General features: G+C 45.0%; 1 protein-coding gene across 9 annotated transcripts in view; it reads left to right on the top strand.

The window, feature by feature from the left end:
• The window catches only part of FHOD3 (formin homology 2 domain containing 3), a 503,163-nt gene that overhangs the window by 322,364 nt on the left and 157,589 nt on the right, over window positions 1-23,210 (top strand). For all 9 annotated transcript variants that reach the window (XM_043443940.1, XM_043443933.1, XM_043443935.1 and 6 more), the window contains exons 8-10: window positions 3,216-3,310; window positions 10,378-10,521; window positions 22,358-22,599. In XM_043443940.1, the coding sequence (XP_043299875.1) occupies window positions 3,216-3,310; window positions 10,378-10,521; window positions 22,358-22,599 (481 nt within the window). The remainder of the gene's footprint in view (window positions 1-3,215; window positions 3,311-10,377; window positions 10,522-22,357; window positions 22,600-23,210) is intronic.

Genomic DNA, 23,210 nt, shown 5'->3' with positions numbered 1-23,210 from the left:
TTAAGTGCCAATCATGTGCCTTCGAACTTCAGAGAGAAACCAGGCTGTCATAGATCCTATACTCACTCCAGTGCTGGAGGTGGAGTTGGAGAGAGATGGACAGTGATGATGAAGGAAGTGACCATCTCCTGATGTTCTGCATCAGCACTCAGGAGGGGCAACAAAGCGCCTTATCTCTGGGACACCTCACAGTCAGCCGCTAGGGTAGATGTTATCTCACCAGTTCACATGCCTCCCCCGAGCCTCTGTTCATTCCACTACTCTGTTCAACTTTGTTCTCTGTTATGTGAAGGGGGAAGGTCGTGTGGTTTATGGTCTAACACAGGGCCACCCCCTACCCACACATGTTATTTGCTCAGTCATGTCCAACTCTGTGACCCCATGGACTGTAACCTCTGTCCATGGGATTCTCCAGGCAAGAATACTGGAGTGGGTGGCCGTTGCCTTCTCCAGGGGATCTTCCTGAGTCAGGGGTTGAACCTGGGTCTTCTGCATTGCAGACAGATTCCTTACCATCTGAGCCACCAGGGAAGCCCCAGGGAAAGTGTTAGTTGCTACCCACACATACACACACGAAACCCCATATGGAGCAGTGAAGGTGTGGATGGAGGGGGGCACTGAACTGGACCATTTAGTTCTGACAGACGGGCTCCTGGGACAGCTACAACTGCTGGTGCTTGATGAAGGCCAGTTGGAGCCCTGACAAGGTATTTGTGTTGAACTAGAAGGTGTCCTCACCTTACCCTTCATTCTTCTAAAAATTTCCTATTTTCTGGTCCCCAAACAGTCAAAGGATAGTGAACATGTATCCCCATAGTGTCTGATTACATGCAAATTTCCAGACTCAAGAAATCCTTAAATGATAAAAAGGGAATCAGATATTATAACTGAAGAACACTTTTTGTGTATATCTTTTTTAAACTTTTTTATTTATTTTGGCTGTGCTGGACCTTCATTGCTGTGTGGGCTTTTCTCTAGTGACGGGAAGTGGGGCTACTCTCTAGTTGTGGTGCATGGGCTTCTCATTGAGGTGGCTTTTCTTGTTGGGGAACATGGGTTCTAGGACGTGAGGGCTTCAGTACTTGCGGCACATAGACTCAGTAGTTGTTCCTGGGCTTAGTTGCTCTGTGGCCTGTGGGATCTTTCCAGACCAGGGATCAAGTCAAATCCATGTCTCCTGCATTGGCAGGTGGATTCTTTACCACTGAGTCACCAGAGGAGCCCCGAATATGTTTTTTATTAAATGAAGCCCCTGTTTGAGTGCTTTCATTATAATGGATAAAGTGGTGCATAGATACGTGTGTCTGCATAAGAGAGAGAAAGAGACAGGGGATAGACCATTCACCTCTCTCTCTCTGGGGTGCTTGCCATTGCTTCCTTCCTCTCCTTCCACAGGCCCCATTTGACATCTTTGGCTCCAAATTAAGCAACCAAGAAGCATTTTGGGGCCTCTGAGTCCCACTGGGAATTATTTGCATCAGTGCTGTCTTTCTTAGACAGGCTTTTCTTTACCCATGTAGAACTCATGTTTTCATGTTTTGTACTGAGGTTGGGTGTGTGAGTGACAGAAGTTGCCCTTTCATAAGCACAAGCAGAGGCATTTAGAACACTTGAACTACCCTTAGACAATGAGACCTACTGACCACATTGATTATCTTGAGGACAGAAATGGTTACTTCGCTGGGCTATGAAGAAGAGGTGTGGACGTCAAGATAATTTGATGATAAATATCAGCAAGAAGATAATTCAGCAGTTAGCACTCAAAGGATCATGCTTTTGTGTTCAGAGTAACAAAGGGTCATAGAAGCTTAGTCATAGATTTCTAGTTTGGACTAACTGAGCAACTAGCCCAAAAGAAAAGGCATTTTTTTCCCTTGCTGAGATCACCAACAGACCTGTACATGAAATTTTATCTGTGTGTTTCATGTAGTACAGTAGGTGCCTCATCCTTTTTAAATTCTCCTGTCCTGTCTCCTTACTGTGTGCAGTGAACTCTCTGCTTCTTTAAAAACTACCCCAGTTTAAACCCACCCTGTGCCCTCTCAGAGATCCCCATTCACTAGTCAGCAGACATTTTATTGAGCACCTACTATGTGCCGGGCACTCTGCCAAGGGCAGAGAGACAAGACAGATGCCATCACTTCCCTGGGGGAGCTTTTGTTCACAAGACCAGGAAATCAGCTCTGACATAACCCATCCAAGAATCAGCATTTGAAACCCCACTGGTTTCAGGTTATTTCCGAATTTACTTTTATCAGCAAAAATAGGCAATATCCCTTTGAGATCTTTATAGGGAAACCAGGAAAGAGCTGCGTGTTCCACACCACCTTGCCAAGGGCAAGGCAGCACTTCACCGCAGATGTTTATCCCCAGTGTAGGAAATCATGTCAGGGTGTGTGTCCCCTTTGTGGCCTTGGCCTTGGCTCGGTGATCCTGAACATGCAGGGTTTTCCTGCCCTCCCTGGAGCCGTGGGACAACCTCCATGAGCTTCCACCGCCAGTCTCACTGAGGAGTCACTTCTTGCACCAAACCCTCCTCAACCATCTCACTTCAAAAGACAGACCTCCCTTGTTGAGTGACAGGCGTGGCTAAGCGCTTTGCCTTCTAATTGCTTTTACCCTGTGCTGACATGTGTTCTGTGTTTGTGCCTGACTGTTCCGTTTGACTGTAGACCTTTTGAGGACCACCTTCTAGAGACCCAATTCCTTGTACCTGGTTGATGCCTAAATAGTATTTGTGACTTGATAGAATAGAGATAATATACTTCTGTTCTGGAAATGTTTGCTAGACGGACGTTTCACTGTTACTGTTTTGAGTCCTTTGCTTGAGTGACTGTAAAGCTCTCCTGAATCCTCTTTCCTTGCAGGAGATGGACACACACAGAGAGTACTTCCAGAACATTTCCATACTCGGAGAGTAAAATGCATGGTCTATAAAAGCTGCATATAATTGGATTTTTTAAACAATTGCCTATTTAGTATAAAGGGGACTTTTCAAGCAAACTAATAGGCATCCTACATGAGGAATATACATTTTCAAGTAGACAAGGATGACACAGCATATCATCACCTCGTTGGAAGGATGTACAGAGTCATGCTTTGAAATTTGGTGAAAGGCATTACTGTCATTGGGTGATGAGTCTGGATAAACTGTGATGTGAGTTGGATAAGGAGTCCTGAATTGCTGTTTCTCATGATTTTTGCTTTATTCATAGGAGTCACACCCTGGTCCAATATCATGGAAATCCTGGAGGAGAAGGATGGGGTCGACACAGAATTGCTGGTTTACGCTATGACTTTAGTGAACAAGGTTGGTTGATGTTTGTTGTGGGTTGAATTATGTCTCCCACAAAAGACATTGAAGTCCTGACCCCAGAGCCAGTGAATGTGATCTTATTTGGAAATGGGATTTTTGCAGATGAGGTCATTAGGGTGGGTCCTAATCCAGTAGGACTGGTGACCTTATAAGAAGAGGAAGGAAGAGACACACAGAGGGGAGACAGCGTACACACTCGTCCATGAGGAAGGCGGCCTTTGAAGGCAGGACTGGAGGTTGTAGTGATGCATCTGCCAGCCGAGGACCACCAAGGATGCTGAGGATTGCCAGCAGCCAGCCCCAGATGAGGCAAGGAAGGGCCCTCCCCTCGGGCCTTCAGGGGTAGCACGGCCCAGCCGATACCTTTTTTATCTTTCCAAAACCAGGCTTTTCATTTTTGAAGGTCTGCCATGTTTCTGGTGGGTGCTGATGGTCACCTTTCACACTTGCGCCAGGTTGTCTGTGCAGCCAGCGAACAGTGTGGCCATCAGCAGACCAGGCCAGAGAGGTCCCCTGGGGCAGCTCTGTCCGGCTGCTGGTCCTGAAAGCTTCTTGCTCCAGTTCATCTGCAGTGACCTTGCCCTCCAACTCCCAGATCTTCGTGCTGAGCCTGCCGCAGCACCAAGGCAGAACAGCCGGGACTGAAGCACGGGGCTTTAATGATGTTCCCTCCGTCTAGCCCGTGAAGGTGCTTGCCTTCATCGAGGTCCCACAACATGGCTCAGCCAACCTTACCCCCAGAAGCACAGAGGGATCCATCTGGAGAGACAGTCAGTGTTCAGACAGTGTCTGTGGCCCATGTAATTGGTCTTCAGCTTACAGTTTACCAAGTTTCATACCTAATTTCAGTCATTGTAAGCCACTAAGTTTGTGGTACTTTGTTATGGCAGCCCAAGGGAACTAGTACATGTGAAAACCTAAAATTTGCCCTCTGAAGAAGCCCACACCATGTACACCCCCCATGCTGGTGGCTAGAACACGCTTCAGCATGCCTCTTCATTAGAGGAGACCCTTCACACACACGCATGGTGTGTGTGCCTGTGGGCTGGTGTTCATACATGTGAAGGCCCGAGTTGTCTGCAAAGTTTCTAGACTTTAGTTTTTCTAATGAAACCAGAAAGAGGGTAGCAAGACTTTTATGGCTACTTTTCCTATCAAGATGTCCCCTTAACATTTTTCCTTAAGAATGTAGATGAACAAGTTTTACTCATTTTTTTCCACTTAGCTGACCAGGGACAGCCCACTCTCAGGACTGGGGTTCCCTCGGTGTCCTGGCCCTTCCTTATTAATAACTGAGGGAGGGTGGGATGGTTATCTTCACCCCAAACCCCAGACAGCACATCAGCCACCCTAAGGCCCTGCCTTTATACTTCCCAGGGTGCCAGGTACAAGCCTAAGGACCAACTGCAGTGATGGTTAGTTCTTCAGAAAGGACTGAGAATCTCTTCCTGAAATACGTTTGGAGAAATATGAACTGAGAAATATGAATTGGTAGAAAGCAAAGTAATTATGAGAAGTAATTCTGCTAGATATCAAGATATTGTGTAAACTTGAGGGATTAAAACAACGTGGTCCTGACTTTTTCCTTGGCAGATGGCTGAAGCAGAGAGGCTGGAAACAGACCTCAATGTACATGCAATGCACCCTGTAATTGAAATCCATAGGGGATGGTCAGCGTCGTTTATGACAGAGAGAGGTTTTGCTAAGTGGAAATAAACGAAAACATGCTTTGACTGTACAGCAAAATAAATTTCTGAAAGATTGAAAAGTTCAATGTAACACACCAGACTGTATAAAAAGAAGAAACAGAGGTGAAGATCAATTGGTCTCTTGTCAGTGAAGGTTCGTCTAATAATATAACCAGTCAAAAATATTCCAAAGAAAAGGACTTAAATACTTCACTGTATTAAACTATAAAAGGTCATATTTACAAGATGAAAACCACCAATAAAAACTAAAGGCAAGTGGCAAACTTGGAATTCGTTTCCAAAAATTGGGCAGAAAAGGGTACAATCCTAAATCCATTAGGTTGGCACAAAAATTCATTCGGATTATTCCTTAAGCTGGTCTGGAAAACACAAACAAACTTTTTGGCCAACCCAGTAGTAGGACCCCAGTCGACAAATGAATGACATTAACCCTACTAAGCTTGAAAGAAATATGTAGTTAAACAGCAAGCCATTTTCTCCAGGTTACATGGGCAGTGATTGCTTTTTAATGAAATGCCAGTTGTTGATGAGGTCATGGGAAATTTCCTACAGTCCTGGTGGGAAATGGACACCCCTTTTCTGGTTGATAATCCTAAGAATTTGTTTTTGATTTTCAAATCTCTTTGTGAGTTGATTTAGCATGAAATTTGAAAGCAATTTTCTGTTGGTTTTTTAAAATGAAGGTCATCTATTTCCTGTCATTTTCAGTCACTGACCTTGTACTGGAAAACACTGAATACAGCAAAAAAAAAAAAAAAATTGCATTTCACTCTTGGGCGGTGTGTTCACTTAGTGGTGGAGGCCTTGCTTGGTTCAGTAATGACCCCGGCGGCAGCCATGTGACTTGAGCTTCTGCTGCCAATCGCTGGCCAGGACCCAGTGCGTGTCGCTCTCCTTGGCACCACATGGCCTCCAGCATCCAGGAATTCCTCGCTTACTCTTTCTCTTCTGGCGGTTCCATCCCATATTTGTTAGTCCTGGCCCAAGGGAAGGTTCCAAGGACACGATTCCAGGTGCCATCCTTTCCTCAGAAAGACCAGCAGGCACCCATACTGGGTTTGTTTGTTTTTGCTGAATTTTAGTCACATTGATCATTCCAGTGAGTAACGTCCTCTGAGACCCGAAACATCATCATGCGTTGACGTGCTAATGTGGGTCTGGAAAAAATGCTGAAATTGGGGAAATTGTATTGCTTTTCTAACTTTTCTTTCAACAAAATGGAAGAGGGCCTAACAATATGGAACTCAAAACATTAACATTTTTATGACAAAATAAGGGTACAAAATCCTAGCCTGCTCAGGGCTCTGAGACTGAAGTCTAGTCCCTTGGTTAAACAGACACATTAATGAGGGGTTTCCAAGATCCGGACTAATCTCCCCTGAATTCTTCCCCTCCCCTCCATGTCATCACTAGATTGAGCGAGCATCGGGAACGAACCGTTTCTCACCCTGCAAGCTGAAGTTGTGTGCTGTCCTGTCCCAATCCAGCTGCAGTTCTCTCAGTGGGCCTCCCCCACTTTGGGAGCTCAGATATTGATCACCTTGTAGAATCAGATGAGGCAGGTGGGGACATAAATAACAAGAGGTGTCACTGTGGGGCTGGCTTGGAGCGTTTAGGGAAGGTGACACCAGGGAGCCCTGAGGAGGGAAGTTATTCTAGTGGAGCCCAGGGGGGTGAGTAACCTGATGGGATTCACACTGAGTGTTTGTTTTTAGATTTGACTATGTGGCTTTTTAAGTTATCATACAGTAAAATTAACTCTTTTCTTTGGGTATTTATCTGTGGAAGGTCTAAAACATATAAAGTCATGGATAACCTTCACAATTAGCATATAGAACAGCTCCATGTCTCCCCAAAAATCTCACACTCATGTTATCTTTTTATAGTGCCATCCTGACCCCCTACTCATGTCCCTGACAACCACAGATTTATTCTCTAGCACTGCAGTTCTATTATTTCCAAAGTGGGACCCATACAGGATGTAACTGTTTGAGGCTGACTTCTCTCACTCTGCACAGTGCCTTAGAGATTCATCTGTGTCACTAGGTGTGTTAATAGTTCGCTCCTCTTCACTGCTGTGTCATGTTCCATTGTGTAAATACACCACCATTTGTTATCTCATCATCCACTGAAGGAAATTTGGGTGTCCACAGCTTTTGACTTTCACAAATGCTCCTGCTGCAGTGAATACTTGTGTATAGGCTTTCGCTACCCTGGTTTTAACCCTCAAGAAGAATTTGATGGAATAAGTGAAAACCCAGGGAAAGGAAAAGAGAATGTTTGCTAAGACAGAGATTTCTCCTTTGAGAGGGGCTGTAAAGATTTACTTGTCACAAATCCTGGCAAGGCAAGGTCTGAGAGAAACCAGGGAAGGGGGTCCCTAGTGTTGTCTGAGAGTGGAGGTGTCAAGAGACATTTGCTCACAGAGTTTTCTGGAGTGGCTGCCACCATTGCCAGAAGTAGGCACGTTGGCCATGAGTGTCAGGGTAGACATCGGAAGACAGGGCCCAGGAGGGGTGAGAGCATGGCAGAGTTTGTGGAACATGTTAGAGAATCCGCTGAAAATAGGCGAGTGTGTGTTTTTGGGCTGCACAGCCCCCTCCCTGTGCGGACAGAGAGACAAGCCATCTTTGATTGTGGTCGGAGGCCAGCTCCCCTACGGCCACACATGAGAGGGGGTGGCATCTGGATGTCCTCAAGCCTGCATTTTCACCGATAGATGACATGATCACTTCTCAATACCCTCAGTTCTGCGCCTCTTACTGAGCAAGGACTCCCTGAGTCTGGTTCTATGGATCTAATGGTTTAATTTTTTAACAGTAATCCCCCTACCACCCCATCATGGTCAGGCTTGCAAAGGCAATGGGGATTAGTTCTAGGAATTTAACCCCCTGGAATGAAAGAATCTCGATTGACTCTCTGCAGGGAAGAAAAGGGAAGAAGAAAGGAGGGGACCTGGATGCTGAGGAGACAGCAGAGGCCTCTCTCTGTGCCCATCCTACCCCCGCCCCCACCCCGCACTACTGTGTAGAAAGTTTGGGACCTAACACTGTCAGCTCACCTGTGATGGGCAGTCAGCAGTTAGTCAGGGCACCTCTGGTCATTAGCCCTGCCCTGGCCTTTATGTCACCATTTCCCTCTTTCTCATCTTTTATTTATTTACTATTTATTTGGCTTATTTGGGCGCTTCCTTGTTGGCTCAAACAGTAAAGAATCTGCCTGCTATGCAGAAAACCTGGGTTTGATCCCTGAGTTGGGAAGATTCCCCTGGAGAAGGGAATGGCAACCCACTCCAGTATTCTTACCTGGAGAATTCCATTTACAGAGGAGCCTGGTGGGATACAGTCTATGGAGTCGCAAAGAGTCGGACACGACTGAGTAATTAACACTTGCTCGCTTGCTCATTTATTTGGCAGTGCTGTGTCGTCTTTGCCGTGTGCAGGCTTCTCTTCTGTGGCACACGGCTTATTTGCACTGCAGCATGTGGGATCTTCCTTCCCAACCAGGGATCAAACCCTCATCTCCTGCATTGGAAGGTGGATTGGTAACCACTGGACAACCAGGGAGGTTCCTCCCTCCCTTCATCTTTTAACAAGTTCTAGAGTTTTCAGTAAAAGAAAAGATGGACTTGTTCTGATGAGAAGGTTCTTTGGATGGGTATGTACTTTTTAGGTTAGGTCAGTGGACTGCTGTCTGCTAACCCAGTGGCGACTGCCTTGCCTGGCACCTGCAGACACCCACATATGCTTGCACACTTGGTCACTTTGGTGTGAGCACCTGTTTATTTATCACAGCTCCTGACTGGTTCACAGCCTTCCATTCATGTCCTTGCTGGGGCTCCTGATGGATTAAGCTGTTGCATTGCAGCTATTTTTCTTTAGTTTCTGTTCTCAATGGCAGTGAGCTGTATCCTCTTCATTCAGTATAGAAGGGAAATAGCCATTACTTGGGTTAGGAGCAGAGATATTTCTTTCCAATATTAATAACCTCAAAATAGAAGTGTTAAAAGAAGTTGGTACCATGAGATGATCCTTAAGAAAATATTGGTCTTTTTCCTTTCAAGGCAAGTCACCATGTTTAGAATAATTTTGAAATGCAATAATAGTGAAATAAACAGGGAATGAAGCTCTGTGTCTGAAATTCGAAGCCAGAGCAGTTTGTTTAGAAGGCACAAAGACTGGAATAGCAGGTCTGAGCACAGGGTTTTATTAGTCATTATTTAGTAACTTCCTGCTACCTCCCCACCCTCATCCCCCTCATTTATAAGATAAGGGGCTTTGAGTTAATCACCCCAAGGGTACTTCCAGCTCTAAGCAGAGGCCTGATCTGAAGATCATCCTTCTTTTAGGAGGAATGGGGTAGAGAGGAAAGTGGGAGGGGGTTCAGGATGGAGGGGACACGTGTATACCTATGGCTGATTCATATTGATGTATGGCAAAAACCATCACAATATTGTAAAGTAATTATCCACCAATAAAAGTAAATAAATACATTTTTTAAAAAAGAAGCAGAATCCAAAGAGAAGTTGACTTTTTCTATCCTGGGTTATCTTTTTGTCTCTTGGTTGCCACTTTGAAATTTCTCACATTGCCGTAAATATCTTAGACCAAGGGGAAGGCCTACAGAACCGAAAGAAAAGGGAATCATTAAATTGTTCTAACTCTAGCTGTTGGTAGATCAATGTTAACGGGAGTTTCTAGTATGTTAGTTTCCAATTGCCATGTAACAAATTATCACAAATTTAGCAGCTTGGAATATCACAGACTTCCATCTCACAGTTTCCATGGGGGTGGGGCCCAGGCACTGCCCCGCTGAACCCTCTGCTGAGTCTCCCAAGGCTGCAGTCAAGGTGTCAACCAGGGCTGGCGTCTCGTCTGGAGCTTGGATTTCCCTTCCAAGCCTCTGTGGTTGTTGGCAGAGCTCACTTCCTTGCAGCTGTGGGACTCATGGCAGCTTGCAGCTTCTTCTGGGCCAACAGGATAATGTCTTTTCTGGTCTCTCTGCTCAGAAAAGGCCTAACCCTCTTTTAATGGCTCACCTGATTAGGTGAGGCCCACCTGGCTACTCTCCCCTTTTTCAGACTTAACTGATTTGGGACCTTAATGACCTTTCACCTTTGCCCTATCATGTCATGTCACCTAATCATGAGAGTGGGGGATTATACAGCACCTGTACCCCAGGTGTTGGGATCTTGGGGTTCAGTCTGCTTACCACACTAAAGAAGCTTTTTTCTCCAATGAACTTGTCATCTGTCTTGCTTTGCTCCAGTTGTTATACTTGTGGCCACTGGCTACCATGCAAAAAATGTCCCGTGACAGTCCCCTAAGACACTGTGTCCTGTTCTTCATTCAGACCTTGTCCGGTTTGCCCGACCAAGACACCTTCTACGACGTGGTGGACTGCCTGGAGGAGCTGGGCATTGCAGCCGTGTCCCAGCGGCACTTGACCAAGAAAGGGACTGACCTGGACTTGGTGGAGCAGTTGAACATCTATGAGGTAAGAGGATATGCCTTTTAAGGGCCTTGTACAGCTCAGACACATCAAAGGCTGAGATAAACGTCCTCTAGACCAGTGGTTCTGCATGCAGTGTGGCAGCATTCGCAACACCTCGGAGCTGCCAAAATGCAAGTTCTCAGGCCCCACCTAAAACCTGCTGAAGCAGAAACTCAGAGGCTGGGCCCAGATCTGTGTTGTATGACCCTCCAGGTAATTCTGAGGACACTCCAGTGTGAGAATCCCTTATCTAGGAGAAATTTGGTAGCTTGCTTGCTTATTGATTGAGTGATTGCTATTTTAAAGAACATTCATTCTTGAGGAGGAGAGAGAGTGAGAGAGAGGCATGGAAAGCATGTTTCCTATCCTGCTGGTAGAACTTCTGGCAGGCTCTACATACTTTGTAAGAGTCCAGTGCGGAATGAAAATGTGGGAAAAATGCTATTAGAGATACTAAACTTTTCACTTTCTTCTGCCTTGTCTCTTGCCTCATCATGGTATTTAAAAAAATTTTTTTTAATTATTTTTTTTATTTTTGGCAACTCTGAAAAGTGAAAAAGTGAAAGTTGTGTCCAACTCTTTGTGACCCCATGGACTATACAGTCCATGGAATTCTCCAGGCCAGAATACTGGAATGGGTAGCCTTTCCCTTCTCCAGGGGATCTTCCCAACCCAGAGATTGAACCCAGGTCTCCCGCATTGCAGGCAGTTTCTTTACCAGCTGGGCCACAAGGGAAGACCGTGAATACTGGGGTGGGTAGCCTATCCCTTTTCCAGCAGATCTCTGGGTCTTTGTTAATGCATGCAGGCCCTTCCTTTCTAGTTGCAGCAAGCAAGGGCTACTCTCTAGTTGTGGTGCTCGGGCTTCTCATAGTGATAGAAAGCTTCTCTGATTGTGGAACATGGGCTCTAGGGCATCTGGGCATCAGTAGTTGTGACTCACAGGCTCTAGAGTGTGGGTAGTTGTTGTGGTGCATGGGGTTAGTTGCCCCGTGACATGTGGAATCTTTCCGGACCAGGGATCAAACTCCTGTCCACTGGCAGGTGAATTCTCAACCACTGGACTACCAGAGAAGTCCCTGTGGTGTTTTTTTGTTTCTTTGTTTTTTGTTTTCCTTTTGCTACAAGTATGTACTCTTTGGAGAATATTTGGAAAATACCAGAAAATGTAAGATAAAGAAATCACCCATAATTTTATTTACTAACTGTGGTTAACATATTAGTCTGTTTTTCTAGCCTTTTTTGTGTATGTATAGACTATCAACTCCAGAGAATGCCACCCCACTCCAGTACTCTTGCCTGGAAAAATCCCATGGATGGAGGAGCCTGGTAGGCTGCAGTCCATGGGGTCACAAAAGAGTCAGACAAAACTTAGTGGCTAAGCAAGAACAACATTAACTATGGGGACAGTACTCTGTATACAGTGTTGTGTACTGAATTTTTATTAGTAAATATGTTTGAACCATTTTGTCATTGAATCATCTTCAAGAATTTTGTTTTATTAGAAACATAATATCCTGTTTGTATGCAAGTACCATAATACATATAATCAGTTTCTCTTTGTTCGGATTTAGATGACTTCCAAGGTTTTGCAATTATAAATGCTGCTATGATGAACAGCTTTGTTCATAAATCTGTGTGCACATAAAGCTGACGTCCTAGGAGAGGTATTTCCCAGCTAAATGGCTCCACTGTAATCTTCGCTGGGTAGAAGTGGAGAGACTGACATGTAACTTACTACTTCCTAAAAGTTACTCTCACAAGTGACAAGCAGAATTATCTTTGTAGGATCTTAGGAGAAATCAGAGGAAACTGAGTCAGAGAGTCTGCGGTCAGAGCGCAAAGCTCCCCACGGCCAGCCAGCTCTCTGTGCTCCTGCTTAGGGCACCCTCTCCTCCAACGAAGCCTCACTTAGTCACCCAGTTATCTGCTCACACTTTCATGTTTCATTATCAGTGAGTGATGGAGGGGTATAGAAGACAGGATAACATAGGGGTATGGTAAGAATACTAAAGATGGAGAAAGAAGGGAATAGACAACTGGCTCACAGGACTGTAGAAGACAGACTTTCCCCAATACAGACACCTCCCTTCCTCACCCCCTTAACTCCTGTTCAGAAGCCCAATCTCTGCTCAACCAGGGGCTTGTATGATTATAGCTTGAGATTCTGTGTGGTCAAAAGGAATGATTATGTGTCCGACAGCTGGGGCCAGCAGAGTTAAAGCGTCAGGATCCTTCTTAAGTTTTTCAAAGAGGCTGCTTGTGTCTTCTGATTCAACTCTGGTGAATAGCTGAGTCACTTTCATGTCTGAAGATTCAGCTGGCTCAAGGACACATACTACTTGTTGAAGGGAGAAAATCAAGTCGTGCTGAATAATACCACTCACAGCATAATTGACACCTACAGTGCACTGTGGCTGAGACTTCTCAGTGTTTTGTATGACAGTTGCTTGAGTTTCAATCCAGACATATCCACCATATACCAGAAGACAGCATCATACAGGTGAATTTCCCACCAGTGAACCAACTGGGAGAGAACTTTGAAAAGTATGCTGGATCCCTCCCCCAGGAGACTACTTTCGGCTTCAGGGCACGCTTATTTTCCAGGCTGCCTTCCTCTCAAGCTTCCTCCCCGTCTTCCTCTTTCCATTCATGCCAGTATTTCAAAAGGTGTTCTGGGTCCACCATCTTTCTTTGGTCAAATGGCATCTGCTTAATATTTTAGCATTAAGTGCATATCATTCACAAATGTAGATTATATGTGTCACTCAAAGAACAACAAAGCAGACACCCGTTGCGATAGTTAACTTTATGTATCAGCTTTACTGGGCCACAGACTGCCCAGATATTTGATCAGACATCATCGTGTGTCAGTGCAGTGTGTATCCTTAACCTTCTGGGTGAGGTTAACATTCACACTGATAGACTGAGTAAAGACGATTGCCCTCCTCCCTGTTGGCAGGCCTCATCCAACTTGTTGAAGGCCTGAATAGAACAAAAGGCTGAGCAAGAGAGAATTCACTCTCTGCTGACGGAAATGAGCTGGGACGTAGGTTACCTCTTACCTTTGACCTCCAGCTGGAACTGACACCATTGGCTCCCTTGGTTTCCAGGGCTTTGGGCCATAGATCTTGGGACTTCTCGGTTGCCATAATCATGTCAGCCCATTCCTTATATTAAATCTCCATATATATTTGATTTATTTTGTTTCTCTTGAAAATTCTGACTAATACACTTGTGTTTAAGAGCAAGAATATTACCAGTAACTCAGAAGTGTCCTCAGTGGCCCTTCCTGGTGTCATTCAACTAACTCCCAGCACCATTCTCTTGCCTTTTTTTTTTTAATGGTTTTGTCTGAAAATAGCTATTCTGAGCTAACACAAATGATCATATTATCAAGTAAGAATTGACCATCTGAGATCTTGCTGTCTATAGCAGAGCTATACTAATCTACCTAGGCTACTACTTTCCAGAATACACAGGTGCAGGGATGCAGGGAGAGATCTGGGTCATCCCTTGTGACTCCTAGGTCTTTTTCTTATGCATCAGGCGTGGGCTTTCTGACCCAGAATAATAGACAGGGTTTCCAAGTGCGATTTCCAAGTCACCTTGCCCTGCGAGTAATATTCAGTTATGAAGCATCCCTATTACACAGCCCAGAGTGTCATGGCTTATCAATCCATAAATTCTGTGTTCACTTAGTATAGGGGATCCTTAGCCAATCCTGGCCTGCTAAAGACATTCCAGAAACAAGAACTCTCATTTTAGGAAATGTCATCAGGCTGTTTATTAGATAGTCTAGTTATTAGCATATTTACAAAAGATTAGTTGGGGTCATTGACTTCTTTCTTTCCCTAGAAACATCACTCCTATGAAAGGGGTGGAGGGATTGCAGACCAGCTGCTTTAACTCCTTCCTCCCTGTCTGTATCCCTAAACAACACATGGCTTAATTTTGTCTTTTTATAAATGGGACCATACCACATGTGCCTTCCTACAGTTTCTCTTTGGCTTGATTTTGAGACCTGCCCATGTTGCTATGTGGAGTTCTAGTTTGCTCATTTTCACTGCTGATGAATATATCCCAGTTTATTTATCTGCTCTTCGCTTGGGTGTTGGCTAGCTACAGTTTTGTTGCCATGACAATGCTACCATGAGCGTTCTTGTCCTTTTTTCTTTGTGTGTGTATATGCATGTGCAATACTTACTATGTTTGGGTATCAATTCTGTTCTTGCTTTGTAAAAATATTTAGAAGCTTTTCTTTTTTCTTTCTGCCTTTGTCTCTGGTCTTTGATTATCTGATAGAGCTCCCTTGGGAAATTGTGTGGGCTTGTAATGATGATGATGGAGTGGCAGAAGAGGAGTGTGTGTGTGTGTGTGTGTGTGTGTGTGTGTGTTGGAGGCAAGAGATCTTTGGTAACTATGCTTTATTCTATGGATATTGGTTTATGTAAACTTCCTATCTTTATTGGTATTGGCTTTTACAAATCATGTTTTCCTAGGAAATATCCATTTCATCTGGATTTTTAAAGTGATTACTAAAGAGATATGTAAATAGTCTCTTATGAATGTTTCTAATTTCCTTTCCTTGAGAAGTTATTTTCCTTTGTTAATTTTTGTGGTTGTAATTTCTCCCCCTTTTTCCTCTAGGTTAACTAGTGGTTTGTCTATTTTGTTGTTGTTAATTTTGACTTATATATGATTTTCAGTGCTCTTCTGTTTTGTAACTCAAAACATTTTTATCTTTATGATTTCCTTCTTAAATTTTCTTTCAATTTACTTTGTTGTCCTTTTTAGATTTTAGAGTTGTTTATCTGATTCATTTCTTTTTATCTTTTAATCATCTTCTCCTTCCTGGAATATAACCCACTTGGTCATGATGTGTGTTTTTTGTAATGTGCTTTTGGAATTCTGTTTGATACTGATTTGCTTAGAGTTTTAGACAAATAGTCATAAGTAGAGCTGGCCTCCATCCTCATCCTTCCCCCAGCTTTCCCTCTCTTCTCTTTTTGTATGCCATCCCTATCAACTTGGGCATCACTGTTATGCTCACATCATAAAAGAGTGGTGCTAGTGGTCATGAGACCAGTCTTGTACATTGCTGCTATACAATGCATTGCTGGTGGCTATGTCTATGGGTGTCTCCAGGGCACCTCTTGGACTGTTCCTCATCAGTGTCCCTCCTGGCTCTTCTCTGTCTCTTCCTTTTCAGTGTTGGGGTTCTTCATCAGACCTCCTCTCTCAGTCTAGGCAGCCTGAGCTGTGACTCACCCAGTGAGTTCAGCAGCTTTGGCTGCAGCTGATACCTTGACCTGAGCTGTCTGCAAGGTTCGTGGCTGCCTGCCCCTCTGCCTGCTTGTCTTTTTGCATTATGTTCGTTTATTCGTTGAAGGTATGTCATGCACTCTGAACATTCAGAGACAGAAGATCTGTCCCTGTTCCAAGGAACTTTCATTCTGTAGTCTCAGACAAGCAGAGGGCTGATTTCCCAGCAGCTATATTTGATGGCACAGAGGGGCATGGAAAGTGTCAGAGGAGCTCAGATTATGTCAGACAGGGCCACCTAAAAGCTGCATATGACATGACCCAGCCCTCACAAAACCCTATATTCCGCCCCCCATGACAAAAACAAAATTCCTGCACAGTCTGTTCGTTTCTCCACCTCTGCAAAGAACAGTCTCCCAGGTTACAAACCTGGAGCTGTCTTGGACCTCCTTCTCTCTCTGCCCGTCCTCATACTTGGAGGTCTGATGGCTGAAGACTGCAATTTCTTCTCCATTCCCCTAGCTCAGGTCCTTGTTGTCTCTTACCTGGATTATTGCTATAATCTCATTCCTTTGTTCACCTGTGAGTCCGTTCACTGAACAGAACTTCACAAGCACTGATTATGTACCCAGCGCTATTCTAGGCCACGGGACTCAGCAGCAAACTAGACAGACAAGGCCAGTGCCCTGAGGGGATGCACCGTCTCATGGGGTGCAGACAGTGACCCATACGTGAGTAAGCTGATACCCTGAGGCTGCTGGCATGTCTGTGAAGAAGAGAGACTGGGTGAGCTGAAGGTGAGACACTGAGTGGATGGGCCCCCACCCCCGGCCTGAGGAGGTGGCCTAAAGCAGGATAGTGACAGAGTGGGGCGCAGTGGAGGCTCTGCCTGGTGTGAAAGGAGGCGTGGTGAGGGGCAGCGCCTGGGGAGGATGGCACCTGCAGGACTGTGTCCCCAGGGGCTTCTCGGCTTACTCCCCCTTCCTCACTCCCTGCAGCTGAAAACAAGGGGTCCTCCTCAATGACAGGTCTCACTACAACGTTCCTCCACTTAGGAAAATAAACAAGAGTGAATGAATGAATGAATGAACAAAAAACCTTAAAAACTTTTTCACACCCCGTGGGTGAAGCTGGAATGCCTTGAGTTAGTTCAAGAGCCAACACCATCTGTGACCTTCGAGCTGCCGTGGCCTTGTCTCCGGCAATTCCTAAGATGTTGCTGAAGTTTCAGCCACACTCCACTCCTCTTGTTTCCTGAACGTGGAAGGCAGGTCACCACGGAGCTTCCCTTCCGTTCTCCTTGCTTTGCCTGGACTGTTCTTCCTTCCTGTTCTCAGGTTGGCGGACTCCTTCTTCCCCTGAAGGAGTCACCTCAGATGTCCCCTTTTCCGCATGGCCTCCTTGGCAAGATACAGGAGTCCCGGGCTTGTTGCCTGCGCTTTGTTTATAACCCAGGAGGGAGTGCTTGCCTGTGTTCACACCTCACACTGAACAGTCCTCAGGATGCACTTGCCTGTTGGTTTGCCTTTGTCATCTGTGTCTCTCCTGTCTAACCTCTGTGTTCAGCAGTGCCTTTGTCCAGAGTAGAAGTTAAGTACTTGAGTGAAGGTCTCTTTTAAATATCACTAATAGATGCTGGGCTGAAGGAAGGGCATGATTTAATCAGAAATCAGCCACCTTAAAGGGAAGATGCCTTGGGTAATCACTCAAGGTGAAAACTGAATGCTTGGGTACCAGATAGAGTTAGAATTTTTATTCTTATCTAAAAATTAATGCACTTTTAAAAGTGTTTGGTGCCATAGGACAACTAAGTTGTGGGGGCAGTGAGGAGCCTTATAAGCAGTACCGATATTTTCCTCACAATAGATTATAAATGTTTTCAAGCCATTGCAGAGAACTCTGTTGGGCTTCTAGAATTCTTCTAAATAGTGGAGAATGTCTGATGACCATACATCCTGGACTTTCTGGGGATAGTCCCAATTGCAATTAATTCCATTTTAGAAAGGTGATTTAATCCATGTTTAATTAAATTCATTTGAATTTTTATAGTTCCAAATGATTCTTTCAAATACATAATTTCACAAATCAAAACCAAAAATCTTTTTGGATTGTGTTCTCACTTTTGATGCTGAAAATGTGATCCTTGTAATGGGAAAGGCATCTTAGAGCTGAAGACTTTGGGGGTGAGGGGGTGATTGTTACTGTTAGGAATAATTAATAGGTCCAATCTTTTCAAATCCTTCCTTGTCAAAGGTGATTTTTAAAATGTGTATCAGTTAGCTCTTGCTGCATAACAAATATGCCAAAAAGAGTGGTCTTAAAACAGCAGAATTTGCTCATCATTCTGGGGGTCAGAAATTTTGGCCTGGTTCAGCTGAGAGATTCTCATAGAGCTGCAGCTATCTGATGACTTAACTGGGACTGAATGCTCTAAGGTGGCCTTATTCACCTGGTTTGACCTTTAGTGGTGGCTGTTGGCTGGCTATTTGTCATCAGCAGGCTAGCACATACTTCTTCACATGCATTTCAGAAGGGAAGGTCTCAGATGCAAACACTTTTCAAGTGTCTATGTCTTCTGATGTCATGTTGGCCAAAACAAGTCACGTAGAAAATTGTAGACTCAGTGTAGGAGGGGACTACACAAAGATAAGTGAACAGCGAGGCATGATTCCCTGAGGCCCAGTACCATAATCATCTGCCACAACCTGTTCAACCTAATAGAGAATTATCAGCATAGTTCCTTCTTGAAATGGCAGCACTGGCATCCATTTCACCTAAAAGCTGAATCAAGTTGTATAGGTGTGCATTAAAAAGAAAGTGTGGGAGAGCAATTTGGAAAATGATTAGATCTGCTATGTAAATATGGTTGCCTGTCATGGAGGTTAGTAGTAGTATAACAACATAATCTCAAAGAACTGTTAATAGCTTTTGGCCCTCACTAAGAATGTTCAGATTGTTGAATGTTTGATGATATTAAGAAATTATTTTAAGCAGGACAGTGGTATGGTGGTTATGGTTTTTAAAAATCCTTATCTTCTAGGGATATATACGGATATATTAATGGATAAAATTATATGATCTGGGACTTAATCTCAAAAAAACCTGGCTATGGGGTCAAGGGCAGGGAGTAAATGAGACAAGATTGGCCAGGGTTGATAATTGTTGAACTATCATAGGTGATGACACAAAAGTCTTTGTACTCTTCTCCATACTTTGCATTTGTTTGGAAATCTCCACTAATTTTAAAAAGAATGTTTAGATCAGTTAGTGGGCTCAGAGATAGGTAGAAGTTGTCCCAGATGCCACCTTAGTTTGCTCTTCCCTGCTTTCTTGGTAGGATGGGGTAGGGTGTGCAAGCAGTCAGTGCTGGATTCCTCACCTGGGTTTTAGAGACTGTTCTACATTTGATTAAAAGAGTCAGAAGGTATCTGATGAGGGGCTCAGTAGCAAAACACCCCATCATTTGGGTGAGATTAGAAATTGTTTAGGACACGGTTGATCTCACTTTGGGTCCAGGGTAGGACACCACACTTGTGGTTAATTAGATCTGACACCACAGATTCTGAATAAGTCTCTTGGTAAGTGCTGTTCTCTCTCTAGGTCTTTTCCAGAACTTACTGATCTTAACTGTAATTTGTAGTGCTCCCTAGAACCTAAAGAAACTGGAACTGCTACCATAGCCCTGGACATGAAAGCAGGTCTCTTTCCCTGTCATCAGTGGACACTAGTGATTCTAAGATTCTTCATGTAAAATCAAAACTGGGAGTGAAGACCAGCCCCAAATTTCATGTTACAGCTTTCCTGTCTGCCAAGCCTGAGGCTGCCATTGTATCTCCTGGGATTGTGATTCCCACTTACCCCTACCCCCATGCATCCTTTTCTTTGTTTAAGAAGATGGATATTTTGTTTAGGATTGGAGCTTTACACAGCTCTCATTGAATTCCATTTTATGGTATCACGTTGATAATTTTTCAGTACTTTTCATTTAAACAATGATTGTCTCATCTTCCTTGAGAAAAGGCAGTTGAAGTAGATTTCACTTTGTGCACATGCCATGTGCCTCTCTGAAAGCACTGTGAGTGGAATGCTATTTGATCTTTGCATCTCTGAGGTTAGACAAGGAATTAGAACTATCTGAACTCTACTTTATCCCCTAACCTTATCATTCCAAATATGTGCTTAATTAGAAGCAGAATCAATATTTCAGGTCAGAATGAGTTCAAGTGGTCTAGAATTTTTATATCTAAAAATGAAGAAAAAATAATTGGCTAGTAATATTTTAAAGCACTGTGCTTGACTAGGTATATAATCATTGTCAAACTTTCCCCAGAGAATACCATTTACAGTGTTAAAGTTGAGGTGATAAAAGTGATTAATCAAACACATAATTTCTTTCCCAGTTCTTGCAGTTATACTGCAGAACACCCTTACCCCAGGAAACAGACTTTCCAGTGAGATTTTGTAACAGTACAGCTTTTTCTGAACTTTTATCCATTCTTACCTCAAACCTCCCCAGATTATGTCTGCCTAGTAAATTCTAGGGGAACAGAGCAGTCAAAATATTATTAGATTGTCCTCATCTATCTGGGAGTTTGTTATAAAATGTATCTGGCTTGTAGATGGAAGAGTTTTCACTAAATCAGTCTTGTCTAAAAGCTAGAGCTGGAGACAACTGCAGATGGAGCAGATCCAGGGAGGCTTCACTCGTGGGAAACAGGCCGTGCATTTCAGGTGTTCATCTTTGTAAACCGGATGAGAGGGGCCAGCCTGGCCTTGACTCGGCCAAGCTTACCATGCCGTGTGAACACATTTGGCATCAACACTTTGGACATGGGAAACCACTGACTTTGCAATAGCCAGGTTGTCTGTAGATAGGCGATGCCAAAACCAATAGCATGGTTAGCCATTTGGGTCTTTATATTATTTCTCCATTCTCTCACTTTTCAGGACCAGGTTGTGAAATGTGACCAGGAGCACCCCTAAGGTTGGAAAATAGGCACCTCTGGGGACATGGGACTGTGTGGGTCTTTGGGCGTCAAGTCAGAGAGACTGTTGGACTTGCTTGGGCCTGGCCCACCCGGCTGTTAGGTGGCCTGCCCAGGCAGTTCTGTGTGACGTAAGAATCTGTGGGTGTTCCAGGCCCTGGGTTGGAACGATCCCCTGGAGAAGAGAATGGCTACCCACTCCAGTATTCTTGCCTGGAGAATTCCATGGACAGAGGAGCCTGGCGGGCTACAGTCCATGGGGTCACAGAGTTGGACGTGACTGAGTGACTAAGTTTCCCTTTTCACTAGGCCCCTTCATCTGAGGGCACAGGCTGGGGAAGAATTGTCACATTTATTGAGTACCAGCCACAGGGTAGGCCCTACCCCAGCTGCTTTACATGCATTATGTAAGTTATTCTTACCACAGACCTGCAAATGCAATCCTGTTGGCCTCATTTGGTGAGCGAGAGACTCTTGAGCAAGCAATTTGCTGCAGATGATGCCTGGTCTGTTAGCCACACAGAGGTATAGTCAATGACAGCTCCTCGGCTGTGTAGGTTTTGAGAAGGGAGGCATACACATAATTGAAGAAACTGGAGAAAAGATAGGTATAGTCCACAGTTGGAAAGGGTGAGCTCCTGTGAGGAGGAGGTATGCACAGAAACAGTGGGCGTTGATGTCAGAAGACCTATGGAGTAGGATCCAGGATGGAGGAGATGAACAGACGGCAGAGCTGAGTCTTTGGCCAGGCCTCACCCAACTGGGGGCAGGACGAAAAAATCCCTGGGAAGAGGGCAGGGGTGTGAGGTGTGGGGCCAGTTGGCTCCGGTATCTGTTGGGTTGGCCCAAAAGTTTATTCTGAGTTTTCTGTAAGAGCGTATGGAAAAATCCGAACGAACTTTTTGGCCTACCCATATTTGAACGCCAAAGTGGCCAAGTGTGAGTGCTTTTAAGAGGAAGTTTTCTAAAAATCCTAAATTCTAGAGATCCAATCTATTTCTGGTCTATATTTTTGTGATCACAGGTGCAAGCAGGCTCCACACCCACCCGAGGCCAGGCTTGGGGGGTCCCCTCCACCCCCATGCGTGGGGGGGTCTCAGATCAGGCCTCTCAAATGACCTGCAGGTGAGGCTGTTCGTCTTACCTGGAGTTCGTGGTTCCTGCCTCTCTCCTTGCTGCTCTCTGAGCAGCCTCCCTGGGAAGCGAGCTGGGGGTCAGGACCTCCAGGGCTTCCTGTGACGGGGTTTCAGGAGACACTCCACCTCCTGGGCCAGAGAACACCAAGTGGGGGGCAGTTCATGAGAAGGAGAAATGGCCTCTAAAGGGCAGTCCTGGGGTGAAGAGCCCATCTAACTACAAAATAGTTCTCAGATCTTCTCGTGACATCAGTTGACCTTCTCGGATCCATCTGGGAAGATTCGCAGTGGCGAGCATCTTTCGGTTTGGAGGCTGCGCTTTGGGAGGTGCATGGTTGTGATGACCTCGGGGAGAAGCCCCTGCTGCAGGACGGGAAAGGACGGAGTTCAGTGCCCTTTGGGGTGGGACTGTGAGAGGCCTGACCTTGCTCTGTGCACTCTCTGCTTTTCCAGGTGGCACTCCGGCTGGAGGACGAGGACGAGACGGCAGAGCCGCCCCCCAGCGGCTGCCGCGACCGCAGGCGGGCCAGTGTGTGCTCGGGAGGCACGGGCAGTGAGCCCCGGGGCCTGGACCGCAGGCGGAGCCGCAGGCACTCCGTGCAGAACATCAAGAGCCCCCTGTCGCCCCCGTCCAGCCCCTGCCCCCTGTCGGCTCCCGACTTCAAGCCCAGTCAAGTGCGAGATCTCCGGGAAAAGTAAGCATTAACCCAGCCTTGGGGAGGGGCGCAAGGACCCCTAAAAGGGGAAAGGAGGCCCAACCCCACAGGTGTCCTTGACCATCCCAGCCTTTCCTATTCCCTGCCTCTTCTCTACCTTTAAGCCATCATCCACAGTTACCCCAAAACTTCCCAAGGCACGGTGGCCCTGGTGATGCACTCAGACTTGATCTAACTCCCTAAACTCATCTTCACCTACTTGTGTTTTTATATTATTTATATTATTAGCGTCTCAGTTAATGTCTGTGTAGAAAGCTATGCTTTATCAACTAGAAAAGAATCCAAAACACAAAACTTTGGTCTAGAAATAAATGGTATGCCACCACACCAGTGTGAGATTGTTAGAACCTGAGGTACTCATGATAATACATAGTTGAGGTTAAGTAGAACAAATATGTACTTTCACATAATTTCAGTAAACACTAATGCTGTCATTTATTCAGTTAGTCATATAGCATACATTTTTCTGAAGTGCATCTTATAGGCCAGGACTGTTTGCAACCATGAAGACATATGAATGGAAATAGTATGATCTCCATTTCTGTGAACCTCCTATCAGGACTGAGAGAAAGTAAGAAAGAAGAAAGGAC

This window comes from Cervus canadensis, chromosome 23 (genome assembly GCF_019320065.1).
Source record: "Cervus canadensis isolate Bull #8, Minnesota chromosome 23, ASM1932006v1, whole genome shotgun sequence".
Lineage (NCBI taxonomy): Eukaryota > Metazoa > Chordata > Mammalia > Artiodactyla > Cervidae > Cervus > Cervus canadensis.
This window is presented reverse-complemented; position numbering and strand designations above follow the sequence as displayed.